This window comes from Melanerpes formicivorus, unplaced genomic scaffold, assembly GCF_026170545.1.
Source record: "Melanerpes formicivorus ecotype bairdi unplaced genomic scaffold, bMelFor1.0.p_v2 SCAF_2, whole genome shotgun sequence".
NCBI lineage: Eukaryota > Metazoa > Chordata > Aves > Piciformes > Picidae > Melanerpes > Melanerpes formicivorus.
The window spans coordinates 36,294,999-36,312,623 of NW_027142354.1; the positions used below are offsets into that span (position 1 = coordinate 36,294,999).

At 40.8% G+C, this 17,625-nt stretch overlaps 2 protein-coding genes across 11 annotated transcripts in view; both read right to left on the reverse strand.

Moving 5' to 3' along the window:
* Positions 1 to 7,774, reverse strand: part of STRN (striatin) — a 79,224-nt gene extending 71,450 nt beyond the window's left edge. Inside the window, exon 1 of one of the 3 annotated variants that reach the window (XM_068156193.1) lies at positions 7,342 to 7,774. In XM_068156193.1, coding sequence (XP_068012294.1) covers positions 7,342 to 7,644 — 303 coding nt within the window. In that variant the 5' untranslated portion in view covers positions 7,645 to 7,774. Of the gene's footprint in view, positions 1 to 6,737; positions 6,840 to 7,341 lie in introns of those variants that run through there. The other 2 variants (XM_068156199.1, XM_068156208.1) reach the window with 2 other exon arrangements.
* Positions 7,775 to 9,409: 1,635 nt separating this feature from the next.
* Positions 9,410 to 17,625, reverse strand: part of HEATR5B (HEAT repeat containing 5B) — a 66,313-nt gene continuing 58,097 nt past the window's right edge. For all 8 annotated transcript variants that reach the window (XM_068156319.1, XM_068156290.1, XM_068156262.1 and 5 more), the window contains 2 exons: positions 14,083 to 14,296; positions 9,410 to 12,180 (listed from right to left, as the gene is read on the reverse strand). In XM_068156319.1, coding sequence (XP_068012420.1) covers positions 11,876 to 12,180; positions 14,083 to 14,296 — 519 coding nt within the window. In that variant the 3' untranslated portion in view covers positions 9,410 to 11,875. The remainder of the gene's footprint in view (positions 12,181 to 14,082; positions 14,297 to 17,625) is intronic.

Sequence of the window (17,625 nt, forward strand, 5' to 3'; positions counted from 1 at the left end):
TTATCACCTGCATGCTCATTCTGAATGACAGTGCCTCATGGAACTAAGCAGCAGCACAATTTACTACTGGCAAATTATTTTTGCTGTACTTCTGAGAGATGTTCTGAAACTAGCATCAGAGATGAGCCCTGAAAAAAAAAACACACCCCAAACATCCTAAATACATCACAGATTTAACTTGGGGTTAACAAAACCCCAACAAGTTAAAAAAGCCATTTACTTACATTCTTAATTTAATTGAAAAACAATCTCTTATCACTGAATTCAAAACTCCTAACAGATGATCCCGAGTCAACAATTATTTAGCTATTTGTTCTTAGCAATACTCTGAATACTAATTTAAGCATCTCAACCAACAGGAAGACTTTTCTTGCTGCAGTTTGAAGTGTTTTACTAGGCAGATGTCTCTTCAGATAGCCAGTCTTTTATCCACTCTTCAGTGCTGCCTTTCACTGTTCTAACAACTGCAAACATCAAAATACTTGCCAAGTTAGCCAAACAATCTATATTCAGATAATTTAACCGTTTTCAGCATTCTTCATTCCTACAGTCACTCTTACAGTATACTTAAGTGGTCAGTATGAAATTTTGGGGTTTTTTTAGTTGCAGGAGCATGCTCCATGCAGAGCAACATAACAACAAAAAGAAAGCAAGTTTTAAACATATATATAAGCAACACTACGATAATGTCACAAAATAATAAGATATTATGAGCTGGGGTCCAAATTGCAATGCTCAAATATAATTCCTTTCCATTTGCTGTACAAGAAAGGCAGAAATGCATCAACAGCAGTCAGCACCAGGACTGATAAATAGACTCACAGCCCACATTTCAGCTGAGACAATGAAGTTTACAGCCTGAATGACTCACTTGGGGTATAGCAAGACAAGGGAGAACAAATCTGGGGGTGGTCTTTAGATTTGGCTTTGGTAACAAAAAGAGCAAGGAACCAGACCTAACCACACAAGCACTTCCAAATGCAATCAGCACACTCCTGTTTCTCCCTCCTACAGGCAGGAGCAGCTACTCCTTACATTCAAGCATGCAGCACCACCCTGAACTGACTAGGACATCAACTGAAACAGATACAGAAATAACCGATTTTGTTCTCACCTCCTGTTTCCACGTTTGGATATGAATATTGTGCATGCCATTTTTGTTCCAATGTTTTTGCAATCTTGTCCTATGTGACTGCCCTGAAGGGAAATATTCCTGGCTAAGAGCAGGAAAAAACACAGTCTTTCCACACCGCAATCTTAAATTGAACTTCTTTGTTACTGGGTTGTTTTCAACATATTCAATATTAGTTAGCATACAGTAGGCTCTTTTCAAATAGGAAAAGAACATCTTCCAGATAAATCCATATAGAGATGCATACAGAACAGGTCACTGTAACAAACTGAACCTTTGATTTCACATCTTAAAGAGTATTTTCACTGTCGCTGTCTGCAAAGCATGAATCCTGAGCGCTCCAAAGTTATTCAGATGACCCGTTTCAAGTATCAGAGAATTTCTCACCATTTAAAAATCAAACACATAACAACCCTTCATGTATAACTAAGTCATTTCTTGTCACTTTTTAGCTAAGGACCTTAGAAAGGAGGACTTGACAAGGCCTGGCAGCCTTGTAAAGCCACATATGAGAGTATGTTGCTGACCTATACCTATTCTCTCTAAAAAATGGCTATCAGTTTTAGTTGAGGCCTGGCATTTGTACAGCCTTACTTCTTTTAGCATTAAATTAAGATGAACAAAAATTCTCTGGAGACACATGTGATCTTCCTTGGGCAATTTTACACAGCCTGTTTTAGAATTGGTAAATGAAGTTTCAGTGTACACTGAAACATCAAAAAAGGCTGAGTTACATTTCCAACTTGCTCAAATTGTGCAAAGTTACATAACCCTGATGCAATAAAACTGACAGACTCCAAGACTTTTAACAAGAAACGGAGGGCTACAATATCAGTTGGACAGATAGTGATCCAAATTATAAATGCACACTAGCAAAGACAGGATATTTCATCATATGGTAACTTGAAATCAAAATCCAAAGTTTTCCTCCTAGCATATGACGACTTACTCCATTTTTGCTTAAGTCAACAATTCCATAGTAAATCATGAAAATTAGAAAATATTCTTTTTTTCAAGAACAGCTTTCTGTGAAAAGTGTTTGTAAGCTTTGAAGACTACTAGGAGACAATGTAACATTGCAAAACTGTCTGTTCATGCCATGTCAAATATTTACAGCAACACTGCTGAAAGAGTTAGGCCCATTTAAGAAATACGTTTTCATTAGAGTTAAAACTAAATTACAGACGTAACAGATTTGAGAAGAACGGGAACATCTGATGCTGAGAAATGCTCAGATCATTTACACAACTAATAAAAAAAAAATATTTAAAAAAATCAAATTACTACCAAAAAAAACCAACAACCCACCACAGGTACAGACCTGCAAAGAACAAGTCTCATCAGTTTGTATTAACATTCTGCTTCTCTAAAACAAGTTACAAACTTCTATAACGCAGTTCCTTCTTCACTGAACATTTACTCCCATTCTTCCACCTGTCTTAAATAAATCAAGCTATGATATCTTATCAATGAGTGTACTGGGATTAGCTGTCAAACCTGCATACAAGCAAACAGTTAGCAGGAGTATTGAAGCTCCTCTTTGCTTCAAATCAATTTGGCAACTAGGAAGTTTGCTAAAGAAAACTTAGCAAAAGAAAGGATATCTGGTAGTCGCCAGAATCTTTTGGCATCATCATCTCCAAATAAACACACCTCAGTATTGTAACCAAGGCATATTTTTTTCTGCCTTTATTTTGATTTATCTGATGCATTTAAAGAATAAAGCTGAAAATATTGTCCTTCTAGGGTGGAGAGTGATTTAACATTCATTAATGTTTTCTTTCCAATATTTGCCTTATGAGAAAAAAATATTTTATTGAGGAGTTCCACAGCTACAGCACTTCAGCCAATTCATCCTTCACGGAGAACCTCAGAGATTTGACTCACATCATCATAATTGAAAATCTTATACAAAACTTCTTAAAATTGTAATCCTTAGCAGTTTTCCATTAACAACTGATTTCATAAACTCACTATCCATTACTTTTTCTCAGAACAATGTTTTCAGATTATTCAGTTATCAGAATGGATTTTAACTAGAAACTTAATCCAATAAGAGAATCGTTATCTAAAAGCCAAACTGTAAATATCAACTATTTCTGAATCAAGTAACAAATGTCCTAAACCACACTATAAATAGCCACAGCCATCTGTCTGATTTGCCCCTTCTCCTCCTTACTTTAACTTGCCTATCTCCAAGGACACAATCTTACCACATAGCGTGCCTGGTTTCACTGCCCGCCTCCTGCCTCAGAAAAGCAGCAGTGAGAGGGAAGGTCACCATTCCTGACCCCTGCCCAGAAAGCCAACATTATTAAATCTGACTTCCATAACCAACCTCAAGTGCTTATCTGTTACTTCCATCACATTCCTTCTATTACAGTTGTTTGCCAGCATTTAACCACATTTTATCTCATTTCATTAACTCTTCCCATCATTTGAGTGGGTGGGTTTTTTTTTTTTTTAGCACTATCTTAAAGAATATTTTTAACAAAGTTGTGGAAAGACAAGCATATTCTATCTACCCATTCACCACAATTTCCTTGTAAATCTTTTCAAAGGAAAGATTACCCAAGAAATAGAAGTTTTATGTAACCCTATCGGTTCCCACTACTCCAAAGCAGTCTATTATGCAGAAACAGTTATCAGCATAAACGAAAATTTCAGTAGTGCAAAGGACAAGAGCTAGAAAATTCCTCGGCTGGAATTTAGAGCGTTTGTAAAATGTGGAGAAATGTCAGAGCCTGCAAATCCGAACTTTTGCCAGAAAAACATTTGTCAGAAGTTTCAATCGCAGCATATGCATTGATTGCAAAGACAACGTTTTTAGTCAAAACAAGGGACATTTATACACACACACAAGCGTTCCAAGCTCATCCAGCCCAGAAGCAGCAGAGCTCAACAGCTTTGTTGCTTGCTGGGACAAGGACATGCATCGGCAGCACTCGGCTCTGCGGGGGTCCCAGCCGCGGGGTTAGAGTCCCCATCGCTCCCTCCCCAGGGGTGGCAGACGGTTAATTAAAAGGGAAATAACATCGGCAACAGAGAATCACCCCCAACCAGACAGAAGAGGCAAGTCAAAGCACCAATATGGGAGACGGTTTAAACTCCGGCTGCCTCCAGCAAAGACACAGATTTCATTGTCCTGCACATGCATTTGATCAAACTCTTCACTATTTTTAGATGATCTTGTCCAAAACATAATAACAACTCTGAAATGCCTTGGAAGCACAGTCAAAAAAAAAAAAAAAAAAAAAAAAAAAAAAAAATGAAAAAGAAAGCTTTTGCAGAATAGGAAAGCCTTTCATGTCAACTCTCCAAAGCAGCTATTAGAAGAACTTAAGAAACAAAGTTACTCATTTCTCAAAAGGCAGAAAATGAAAATATATGATCATTCTATAAAACATGGTTTGTGATAATAAAGCTACTGATGTTAGTATTTATTCCAGTGAATTCACAGGGCATTATTTCAAATTGCAGATGTCAAAGCACCATAATCAGAAAGCATGCATTAAGAAGTGAAATGTGTAATCTGCAGACAAATATCTAGGGGAACCCCCTATGAATCTGTTTTCATTCTTATTTGAAATACATAGCTTACAGTGATACTTGCATACATACTAAATATCGAAGATTATATAATAAAGGCAACAATATCTTCAAGAGAAGTAATTTGATAATCAGAGAAAGCACGAGTATTTGCCATGAAAAGAAAAATAGACACCTGGTAAGAACAAATACACTGGAAGGTGGTCCTAGACCAGTAACTAAGAACAGAGACCTGGCCTGCCAATTCGTGTATGTGGTATAAACTTGAAGGTGTGTCACCCAAACAAGCATCACATGTTGCAACAGAAAGGTACTCTACCTAAATATCACATTCAATTCCATGCAATTAAGTACAAGGAAAAGAAAAAGAAAATACAAAGAAGGCCAGAGGGGACGAAAAGGAAGATAGGAAATCACAGTGGGACTGACATTCAAGGTGATTTTTGGAGAGAGGGGATAACTTAACTAGCCAACAACTACCAAGCAGAGGCCAAGCATGGTAATATTATAGTATAGAGTATCTGATGTATTTAAATATCATGGCAGGTAAGAAATTAAAGATTTTTTTTTTTAAAGTCTACCCTAAAGAAATAAGATGAATTGCAGCAAAAAAATCATGGATACTAAGTCCCCCATACAAAATAGGTCCTCTGCCACACAGGCTCCCAGGAGAGTGGATAATCTAACAGTGAAATTTACATTCTATTGAAGACTAGCAAAGTACAGTCAGGAGCTCTGCATTTTTATCCCAAGAGAGTGAAACTGCCCAACCTCATACTTCCATTACTCGGTTAAATGTTTCCAGATATAGGCCAACAAAAGGCTTCAGAAGGAGCACAGAACCAGTTTTTAATTAACGCTGCTCATCCTTCAGACATACATGTACAATTTCTAAAAGCCATGCTGTAGTTGTTGCACCCCTAACACAAACCTTTCACATGGATCAAAGAACATTCAACTGCAAATGGTCACAGCAGACATAATGTCTGATGCTTATAGAGACAGCCAAGAATTTTGCACCTTTCTGAACATGACTCCACGGCAGATAAATGCTGTTGCAGCTCATGGCAATGCAAGCCACAGCTAATTATAACTTTATTGAGACGTTTTAGCAAGAGCCAAAGGCATTCAAGCAAACAACATGTAGAGAGGTTATATTCTCAGTTCTGCCACTGACAATGCAAGACTTCTGCAAATAGTTTAAATGCTTTGCTTCTTTCTGGTCTGATCTATAACACCGAGCTTTTGAGGGATATTAGGGGCAGGTAGGGAAGGAAGAGTGGCATACTAGCCTCTGTTGAAGGGCACAATAAATATTCAAAGTGTTATTACTATCAAACAACACACTATCAAAATTTCTTAGGTCCATAAACCAGATTTTTTTCTCAAAAGCAATTTTTGAGATCTGTAACAGCTATGAAAAAAAGGTCAAGATATTTAAGAGACTCCAACAGATATTCTTCTTATGCATAACTAAGACAGGTATTTTCCACATAGTATTTACTGGATGTAGTGACAGAAATACAATTCAGTTATTAACAGATTTATCAGGGAATCGTTGAGGCTGAAAAATTACTCTCCTGTCCTCAGGACCACTTAAATTCCTGCAAAGAGAACCCTCATCAAAGAATTATCACAGCAGCTGTTCTTCTCAGAGTGGCTGGTTGATGTTACCACAGAAAGTACCATTAAAAAGATGCCATCTCTACTAATTGGGGGGTGGCAGGGAACAAACCACAACGACATAAAAAAAAGTCCACCACAAACAGAAGCAGTTTGCATTGCTAGACAGGCTCAAGACTCTTGATAAAAATGGTACTTCCAAGAAAAGACAAAAAAGGGACAGGAAACGAGACAAAGAAGGAAGAGTTTAAAAGAAAGAGTTTAAGTAGAGACTTTACAGTCTCAAACACGGTCAAACGAGAACCAGTGGGCTAGTAGTAATGTGGACAGTGTTAAGGTATAAACCAGAGATTTTCTTGTAAATGAAGCCAAAGAGGAAAAATTACTAAGACTGCATTAAGGAGTTAATGTAATGTGCCCATCACTGAAGTACCTGACAGAAATGGCTTTAGGTCAGCAGTTCACACGTTCTTCAACCACACGATCCCTATCGGTCCTTTAATGCATTAATGAGAGTATCATCCCCATCGCTTTTCAACTGAAAACACTACATAACGTGTCCCTGTAATACCGAAGAGTTGCAGCCGGTCCCAGGCCTGGCCGGGGGGCGGCCGAGGTACAGCGAGGCTATGTGCCAGCGGCACAAGCTGAGTATGCAGCTCACCAGAACCAATTTTTAACAGTGGGTTATGAAACCGGTGGCAAGTTTAGGCGGCTGGCCCTAGAGGGGGCACCCGGAAAACTCCGGAGATGGGGTGAAAGCCGCTCAGCGGGCAGATACCGCTCTCCTCCGGGCCGGCCGCCATATCACGCCCCTCCGCCGGGCAGCGTCTGGGGGTACGGCCGCACTCTGAGAGGGAGGGAAAACGGCCCGCGGCGGAGCCGGGCGTCCGCTCCCTCACGAGGGCACGGACAAGACCAAAACCGACGCAGAGGCTTGGGCAGCCGTTCCCCGACCCTGCGTAGCCGGAGAGGCGCGGCCGCCAAAACAGCGGGGGAGTTGTGGGGGGGGTGGGTAAAGAGATTGCCGGCGTTACCTGCAGCTCCGCCCGCTCCGCCTCCCACTCGGCGCGCTCCGCCTCGAAGCGGCCCCACTCGTGCTGCAGGAAATGCAGGATGCCTGGCACGCTGTATTGAGCCCGAGACGCCGACACTGGAGGGGGGGCTCCAGAGGCTGAGACCCCCCCGCCGCCTCCTCCTCCTGCTGCCGCTGCGGCGGCCGCTGCTGCTGCCGCTTCGCCCGGCTCCAGCCCCGGCCCGCCTGCCGGCGGCGGCAGAAGCAGGGCGTTATTATTGTTGTTGTTACTGAAGAAAACGCCGGGCCCTGCTTGTTCGTCCATGGCCGGGCTGCGTCTACTGCGTTCCCCGCCGCCGTCCCCTGCTCCGCGAGCCGCCGCCCGCACCCAGCCGCGTCCCGGCAGCAGCAGCAGCAACAACCTGGGCGCGTCCCGCCCGCCGTCACCGCCTGACAGCCGCCCCCGCCGGCTGTTACGGCAGCCCAGTAGGGACAACTCTAGGGAGGGATTCACCCCAGCCCTTCTCGCGGCATTCTGGGAAATGTAGTCCCGCTGGGTAGCAGGACGCCCCGCCGCGGGACGCGCGGAATTTACCCAACTGCCTTTTTGTGCAGCGCGCTGCCCCTATTTCGAGGATGGACATTACAGCCAGTTGAGCCTCAGCGCTTTGACCAGCTATCCTGGGGCAGAGAACGGCAACGCACCCATGGGCCCAGTAGGCAAGGTGGGCGTGAGAGAGACCGAGGGGAGCAAAGCTACGGCTGAGAGGGCAGGGCAGCCCCGAGAGCACTGATTAACCGTAATCTCCACCTCAGAGGAGGGATTTAAACAGCCTTGGCACATTCACAGCCCAGCATGGGGAGAGAAAAAGGGCAAGTGTCTTTCTGCAGTTCCACAAACTTTGGCCAAGCCCTGCCCTTTCACCCCCAACTTTTCTGTTTTGGTCCTGTTCTGAGCAACTAAAACAAAAAAAAAATCCGTTATGGGGGTTTCTTTAAAATCTTCAGAAATGTCGAGAAGGAGAGCAGAAGAACTTTTTCAGGATTTGCTATTCCCTCCTCTGCAAGGAGGAGGCCACAAGGATGATCAGAGGGCTGGAGCACCTCTCCTGTGAGGACAGACTGAAGGAGTTGGGGCTGTTCAGTCTGGAGAAGAGAAGGCTCCGAGGTGACCTAATTGTGGCCTTCCAGTATCTGAAGGGGGCCTACAGGAAGGCTGGGGAAGGACTTCTCAGGATCTCAGGTAGTGATAGGACTAGGGGGAATGGAATGGAGCTGGAGGTGGGGAGATTCAGGCTGAATGTGAGGAGGCAGTTCTTCACCATGAGAGTGGTGAAGCCCTGGAATGGGTTGTCCAGGGAGGTGGTTGAGACCCTGTCCCTGGAGGTGTTTAAGCCCAGGCTGGATGAAGCTCTGGCCAGCCTGATCTAGTGTGGGGTGTCCCTGCCCATGGCAGGGGGGGTTGGAACTAGATGATCCTTGTGGTCCCTTCCAACCCTGACTGATACTATGATACTAAAACATACTTTGAGACTGACACCAAAGCCTCATGCTGAAGCACAAGCTGCCAGCAGCACTGCTCCCTCCTACCTCTGCTGAAGATAGAGGATAGTTAGGCATGCATTCCATACTGACGTATGTATTGCTGAAGACAAACACATCCCTACCAACAGGCTTTACAGCAGGGTTAAGTGTGAGCAGGGCGAATGATGGTGCGTTGCTACAGATACTGCTGCATGCGCGGAGCACAGGCCCTGCCACCCCCTCACCACGCCCAGGCACACCAGCAGCAGCGCCCTGCTTACTCAAGCAGCACTTCCTGTTTCCTTCTGTGCGAATCTGTTCTCACCCACTTTGTAACTCTACCCTTGGAGACTGGAGCTGGGGCGGGTGGACAACATCTTTGTGCTTTTGAAGAGGGAAAGACAATTAAGGAAGCTTACAGAGATCATCAGAGGAAGGGGCCACAGAAGTGAAAGCACAGAAGAGGGAGCATGCTCTGCGGACCTCAGCTGGACACCAGGGTAGAACAAAAAGGCTCACCCAAAAAGGAAGGAAATAGCAAAGAGAGGAATGACATGAGAGGGAAATGAAGCAAAAGTTGGTTTAATGAAAAAGCACATTAAAAAGGCCACTGACAAAGATTAAAAATATAATAATCACTACAGCCATTCCAAGTTGCTATTTTTTTAAGTCAAACTAAATTTGACCCTAAAATACTACATAAAACCACATCATAGCTTAGTATCAGGAGCAAGCAAGCAATAAACTGGGGAAGGACATACAAATGAAAGTTGTGCATGTTGTCACAGAGTATACAAAGAAAAACGCCTTCCTTCTCTATCCCTCTACGTCTGTCTAGTACTGTTTTCCATTCTGCTTTTTTCAGTTTGTACTGGCTTCTTACACAGATGGTACATTCCCCTCCCCACCTCACCTTGTCTGAATTTCCAGACATCCTGAAAACTACACTCTAACCAAAACATAAAAGTGTTGAGGAAAAATTAAGGTAAATAAAACCTGATCATAGAAAAAAAAAAAGTTTCCAACAAACATCAGTTAGGTCACTAGATCACCTGGGGAAGGAGGGAATATAAAATGGGGTATTAAGTTATTTTTCTTAGTTATACTTGCAGTTTTTCAGTGTGTAATTTTGTACTGAAAGTTTCCTTAATACATTCTCTCAGCTGTTAAACAGGTTGAGAACTTCCAAGCAACAGAGCTTTGTACTGCTGGAAACACGTATTAGAAAGTGATACATTTTAATGAATTTAATTCCCACTGCAAATAAAAAGACGAAAAAATTTGTGAAATCACTTTCCTCCTTGTGTATGGCATATTGTTTTTACTTCTGCATGTATCTTTAACCCTTTAGGACAATGGAACAAGAATTGTAAGTTACCACCTTTATGAAAAAACACCAACATTTGAAAGGTTGGTTTGCACCACTTGTGTCCTCACTTCAGTACTTTATTATTCACTGTGAAATAAAAACTTTGGTGATTTTATGTTAAATATTTTTAACACGCCAAATACAATAGGGCAAAAGAGCACTGTCTTGTGCATAGGTAATAAGGTCTTGTGGGAAGAGACTAGGAGGCAAATGACTACGCAAAAATAATGACATACATCTACTAACTGTTACTCATATTCAGTTCTATTTACTACCTCTTTGTTATATTTAGGTTGAAGTATGAAATATGCAGCTTTTACAGAGTATCCAAAAAACATCAGAGATGAAACTCAACAAACCTAGCCATGGCTTCATTATTTGGTTTCTCTCTATAAAGCAAAATGTATAGAAAGATCCCTATAGAAGCCCATAAATTCAACAGCAGCATCTAAAACTTCATGTTAAGTCAGTCTTGTATACACAAGAAAATACATGGTTCTGCACTTCTACCAATAGGAAGGGTGAGGTGTTGGCAGTGGATAGACATTGGAAGTCACTGGCTCTCTGCTCTAAAGGTAGACCAGCAATTGACCTGCACACTCCCAAAATCTGCAGGGCAGTCAGTGAGATGTGAGGGGAGCCATAGGCTTTTCAAAAAAGAAAAGCTTCGTAAGGGAAGGGAAAACAAGAAGCTTAGCTCTCGCTTGTGTTCTGCTCCCTTAGTCAGTACAGGTGCAAAGTGCTCAAGTCACTTGGCTCTGCAAACTTACCAGGAGCTACAGACAAGATCTCCACTGAGACTAAACTCTTGCAGGAAAGTTAAATACCCAGAAGTCTGAACAAAGAGTGGAATCATCATATTCAAACAGTGTCTGGCAGAATAGGAATACTGCTGACAAACAGCACCTCATGAGGGCTAAAATCTACACCTACAAAAATGCAGATAGCAAGCAGTTCTCTTTATAAACTCAATTTCCAATGCATTCTTTAACATTTATCTTCGAACAGATTAGGGATGAGATTCTTTGCATCCTTTATTAACTTTCAAGCATGGAAATGGATTTGAAAGAAATATACACCACATAAATAAAGACAACTCATTAAGAAAGCATGCTTGATCATTCACCTTGAGAAAGGCTGAAGTTTTTCAATTATTTGGATTTCTTTTTCATGCAAGCCAAAATGATCTACAAAGTCCGACAACCCCCTTCCCTACTTGTAGTTCAAAAGGAAAAAGTACACATTTCAAGTTACCCATGGTACATGGTATGTACTTCATAAGTTTCCCTCCTTCCCTCTGTCCCCACTGTGTTTGAGTGTTGGTACAAGGGTAGGGTAACAATCACCAGATTTTAAAAACCACTCAAAGGTTTAGGGTAGCTTTTAAAAATAAATAAAACAGGAACAGAGAACAGGAGGGTTTTAGGGGATAATTTATAACACAAATTCATAAATATGATCACATTACATTTCCCAAAAATCTATATAAATACCACTGACACCACTTCCCTTGTAATGCATGGATTTCAAGTAATTACACAAAGCTCTATTTGACAGCATTGCACATACAAATTACACAGTATTACAGACATACATGGAGTAACACATTGGGGTTAATGTAATGCTTCTGAATACTTAAGGTCCAAAAATACTAAAAAGTAATTCAAAAAAAGCTAGTTTTCAGTTTAATTGTTGGGGTGGAATGTACTGTGGGTGGTGGTTGCCTAGCAGCTGCTTTTGCTTTGCTGGCCTGACTTGCTCGGACTGCAGTTTCTAGACGTGTTTTTAATTCAGGAGCAGCTCCCATTACTGTCTTGAAAGCATGTGGGTAAAGTGGACCAATGTGCATTAGATTCTGAAGTGCAAATTCATGAAGATCCTTAGAGGCTGTTGATGCAGAGGCAAAGGCATTTTCATTCAGTAAATAGGAGATCAGAGTGGGAACGAGAAGGGCAAGCAACTGGACCCCTAAACATGAAAGAAAGAAAAAAAAACCGTTATTACCATTTCACAGAAGGAAGAAATCTTCCTTTTTTTCAGTTACTAGACTGATAAGGGTAATGTTTTCAGAATTTACAATAAGCACTGTTATTAAAAAAAATACCAAATAAAAAACTGAAATGTAGATGGCTTCCTGTCTGTTGGTCACTCAAGTCTTTCTTACATGGAGTATGTTTCAGGCTTCTATTATTGTTCATCACAGTTATTTTGTTCCTGACAATTCTTGAAGATTCCTTTGCATCAGCTGATAGAAGATTATTGATAGGAGATTCCAAGATGTAGAGTGCCTATCATACTAATGGATTTCAAAACACTTCTCAGGCAGACAAACATTATGCAGTTGAATCTGTGTGTCAGCCTTCCTGGTGAGTGTAACAGAGCTGCTGTTAAGATGCAAGTGTTCAGAGGAAAGTCAGACACAGCTACCTGCTATATTACTCCATTCTAGAAGATTCCAATCCAAAAACTAGCACCACAACTTTACACAGGCTAGCACAGCCTAATGAGGCCACAGCCTAAATTGGCATAGGCATCAAAAGGGCTTATCTCTAGAACAAACCAAAAAAACCCGACTGAACTTAAGTATCAGGTCTATTTCTTTATATCCAGCAAGGATATTGCACTCTACAACTACCTGAAAGGAGGGTTGGGGGGGGGGAGGCAGTCTTCTCTCCCAAGTAACTGGCACCAGGATAAGAGGAAATGGCTTCAATTTGTGCCAGGGGAGACAATATCTCTGTATTAGGAAACATTTCTTTACTGAAAGAGTGGTCAAGCTTTGGAACAGGTTGCCCAGGGAAGTGGCAGACTCACTATACCTGGAGGTGTTCAAAAAACATGAAGACATGGTACTTTGTGATGTGGACATGTCATGTTGAATTTACAGTTGGACTTGATCATCCTAGAGGTCTTTTCCAACCCTAATGATCCTATGATATCAATATGCCTTTGAAATGTTACCACAAATGTGTAACATGTTAATTCTAAATTTTAAGCTCAAATAACTTAATTAATGGTAGCTCATTGATATAAAGATTTCTAGGTTTAATAGAATATTAATGATTCTCCCCTAAAGCTTTTGACTAAATTCATACTCATGGAGTGATTGTCTTTAGCCAACATTAGCAAAAATCAGGTTTTTTGTTTCCTCATTTGCTTCAGTTACTCTCTCATTTTACATGTGTCAAACAACTGTTCTGGAGGCAGAATGGGGATCAAGAAAACATACATTTAGTGTTACATTATTAGCAATGAAGAGAAATAGCAACAAAAACCCAAATGACCAAACTCACAGCAAATCAGCAAGGAACTTTATCAGCATTTAAATCCAAATGTCTGCAAAGCAAGCCTTTAGAAAACACATTGTTTCAGCTAAAGAAAAACTGAACTTAAACTATAAGTATGAGAATAAATCTACTGAAGGAATCAGGAGGTTCCATCTATATTCAAGATCTTCTGACCACTACAATTCAATTTCTAGGGCTTTTTGGATAGCTTTGTCAATTTGGTAGAAGCAAGCTGATAAAAGTGATGAGTCTGCTAAGATAAATGGAAGGTAACAATGGGAAAAAGAAAATTTAAACTGTGCAAACAATTAATTTCCAAAAAGAAGAAAACATCACTCACTACTGCAGTTCATGTTTAGATCCTTTTTTTCTTTTTCCCTTCTGTAATTACCAGAAATGCACAGGCTACAGTACATCAATACTGTATGTGCTGTGTTTTGAGTCCATGTACACGGAAGCTCCAGTACTGGAATTACAGAAGCACGTTCCATAGCCATGTCCTATTTGTGACTGCCACCGCATTCTTAACAGCAAGATATCTAATGTTCAGTTTTTATTTCTCTAGAAAGGAAAAAACACTTACTATTCTGCTCCTCACCAAGGGCAACCAGTGTTTCAAGGACTTTAATTCCTTCCTGGACTGCTAACAGCTCCATGTTGTTGTTTGGGCGGCTCCTTTCCACAGCTTTCAACTTCTCAACAACGATAGGGGCCAGTGAATGAATATATGGTGTTGACAGGGCACGATTAGTGTGTTGGAACACAGAAAGCAGAAGCTGGTAACACTTGGCTTGAACCTAATCAAATCAAGATAAATACATTGTCCTGAAAGTTATTTGTTAACTCAGGAAGTGCTAATAAACTCTGCTATCTGTATATCTGAGATACATGTAATGCCAAAAAACCAAAACAACAACAACAACCCCCAAAACAACAACAAAAAATAACACTAAATGGGAAGGAAACATACAAAGAGGAAAGCAGCAACACAGCTCAGCTGCTAAAACAGTATTAGCCCAGTTTTCAATTACAGAATAGAATAGAATAAACCAGGTTAGAAGAGACCTTCAAGATCATCACATCCAACCCATCATCCAACACTATCTAATCAACTAAACCATGGCACCAAGCACCCCATCAAGTCTCCTCCTAAATACCTCCAGTGATGGCAAATCCACCACCTCCCCCGGTAGCCTATTCCAATGGGCAATCACTCTCTCTATGAAGAATTTCTTCCTAATATCCAGTCTACAATTGTATCCAGAGACTGTGTTCTCTAGGCAGTTAGAAACACTGTGAAGGTACTAAATAGCAGTAACAGTATGAACTCAGACAAAATAAAAGAATAGCTACTCTGATAAAGTCAGTCACTGTCTTGGTTTTGAGCAGACAGAAAGCTGTTTTACCCCCACCCCCAAGGAGTAAAACAACAATGCTCCACAGAAATGGAAATTTAAATGGAAATACTGTTAACAAATATATACAACAATACAAAATACACAAGTTCATATTCAGTCTCAACCCAGTTGTCCAACCTGTGCTTTTCCCCAAAACCTCACTAGGTCAAAAACCTTTCAAATCCTTCCCGCCCAACCAGGCTAAACACTGTACCTCCCTACTTCCCCCCCAACCTAGGCCTGAATTGCATAGGTAAAAATTAGCTTTGCCAAGGCCACAAACCTTCCCCACAAGAGATAATGGTCTGGGCTGGGAGCAAGGAGAGCAAGAAAAGGGTAGAATAGACTGTGATACCCCTTTATACAAGGGGGATGCAGGAATGATGGGATGAAATAACAAAGATTACACTTTCCTGTGTCCACCTCCCTGTAGTTCTCTGGCAGTCCTGGAGAACTTTTCTCTATGGTTAAGACATCCAGTCTTAAACCCATGACAGTCACACAGGTCAAGAAAGAGCTACATCTTAAGTCTCAGACCTATCACACTACTACTAGAATATCTGCTAAATCATGAAATGCTGTTCCAGTGTCATAAAAATTACTCTTGTCAAAGTGATTTATTGGTCTAAAATGTGCCAAGGCTGTAGCCAAAAGTGGCAAGCCTGTCCCATCTATCCTTCTCATTCTCCATCTTGTGCTGGCAGTAGCATAGGACTAGATGTGCAGCCATACAGTGAGCTGGATCACAGAACCTTCTCCTTGTCTTCCCTCTATTTTCTTTTCCCCTTCTCCCTCTTTTCTCTGGAAAGCAGGGATAATTAAAGTCAGTGCATGGGAAAATGACTCACTGATGATCTTGTTGAGATGAACTGATGAATGAATTATTTGGGTGTACAAAGATCTTCCTCCAAAATTCCATGGAAGTAACACAGAACTTACAAAAATTTAAAGCCCCACAACAAGTATGAGGATAAGACATTACACATGCTTTCAAAGTGCACTCAGGCCCAGACAAGAAGAGTTACTGAGTAGACACCAAACAGAAACATTCTAGAGGAGACAGTACTGAACTCAAGGATCTGTGAAGAGATCCAGGGATGAGTGGAAAGACACGTATAAATAAAAATATTGAATTAAACGTAGAGATAATAAAAGCTAATAGGAAGAATATGCAAGTTATGCAGCTCAGGTCACTGTAATTCATAATTCAGTAGTACATAGCTGCAACTTTTCTACATAATTCAATTTTTAAGGTCTGAAGTAACAAAACGTCTTCTAACACCGTTTGTATGCTTCCTAATGAAGGTCAACAGAAAAACATTTTCTCCTAACACCTTACTCAGCATCACTTTTGACCTATTTCAACAAATTGCTCCCTCTCTCTCTCCATATGACTCCAAATAATTCTCTTTCTTTTCTGTCTACGTTCTTTAAACTTTAATACTTAGGAGCTGTTAACAGTATTAGCTGTCAAAATATGGAGTGAAACTCTCCTTTTAACATGCATGCATAATTCAAGTAAGTTTTACGACTGCATCTGACAGCAGAATTTTATCCAATCTTACTTCATTTCCTCTATTTAATAAAGAAAACCTTTTGACTTTTCTGCATTCACAGAATTCTACAAAAACTCCTGTGAGGTAAAATCAGTGCTCTGTCAAAGGATGGAAGGCACACTCATGGAAAATTTAACCATTAGGTCCAAGTTCCCTCAGGGAAAAATGAAACTGAGCTCAGCAGTCTTCAAGTTATTATTATACATGGTATCTAATCTTTCAGACTTTTGCAGGTGGCAGTAGTTTCAAAAATATTTCTGTACTTCTTACGAGGCAGCACTACTTCTCTAGAAGAGGGTTTTTCTTCCCCCCACAATCTTTTCAATGCTTTTAGTACAATCAGAGTAATGCTTCCATTACAAACAGGTGTCTAGTTACTGACCCAAACAGTAAGTGGCGCATATCTAAAAAAACTAGAACAAACACAAAATAAGTATTAGAGAGTATATATTATGCGCCTCAGCAAGAGGCACGGACACAATCTGTCTGCTGTCAAAGCATTCTCTGAATTACAAAAATAGTAAGTTCTAGCTTGCTAACAGCTTTCCAGCAGGGTGGTGAGCCAAGATGTACTTCTCTCACTCTTCATGTGTTTATACAGAGCTGAGACAGCGTATGACATAAGTTTCTGCTTAATACAACTGCCATTTTCATTCACACACTAAACTTTAAAGTTGCTTTCCATTAAAGTGAGAGTTGAGAGCCAACTGCATTTTGTGTCCATGCTGCAAAACACCAGGCTTGCTGCAGAGAAGAATTATCAATCTAAATGAGATTTTAAATGCCTCACTGTAACCCTAAACACATTAGCGGTTCTTACATGCTTTTCTTCAAGAGTCTTTGCAACACTCACTTGTGGAAATACTACTTTTGTGTTAGCTCTCACCTGCAGACTTTCCTTCATACCCTCTCAAACAAACCAGTGTATATGTGGATGGAACAATTAAGCTTAACTACACAATGTGTTAGCCTGCCTGAACAAAGTCTAAAACATTTTAATTCCCTCTGAAAGAAAACATTTAAGAGATAATTTATAAGGACAAAGCGAAGGCCAAAAGTGCAATCTGGAGACAGATGACTCGCAATCTGTAGATGTTCTGATCATGACCACAAAATTACTTTCTTTTTTTTCCCCTCAAACTGAGTTTAGTATGAACATTTAAAATAAGCAGA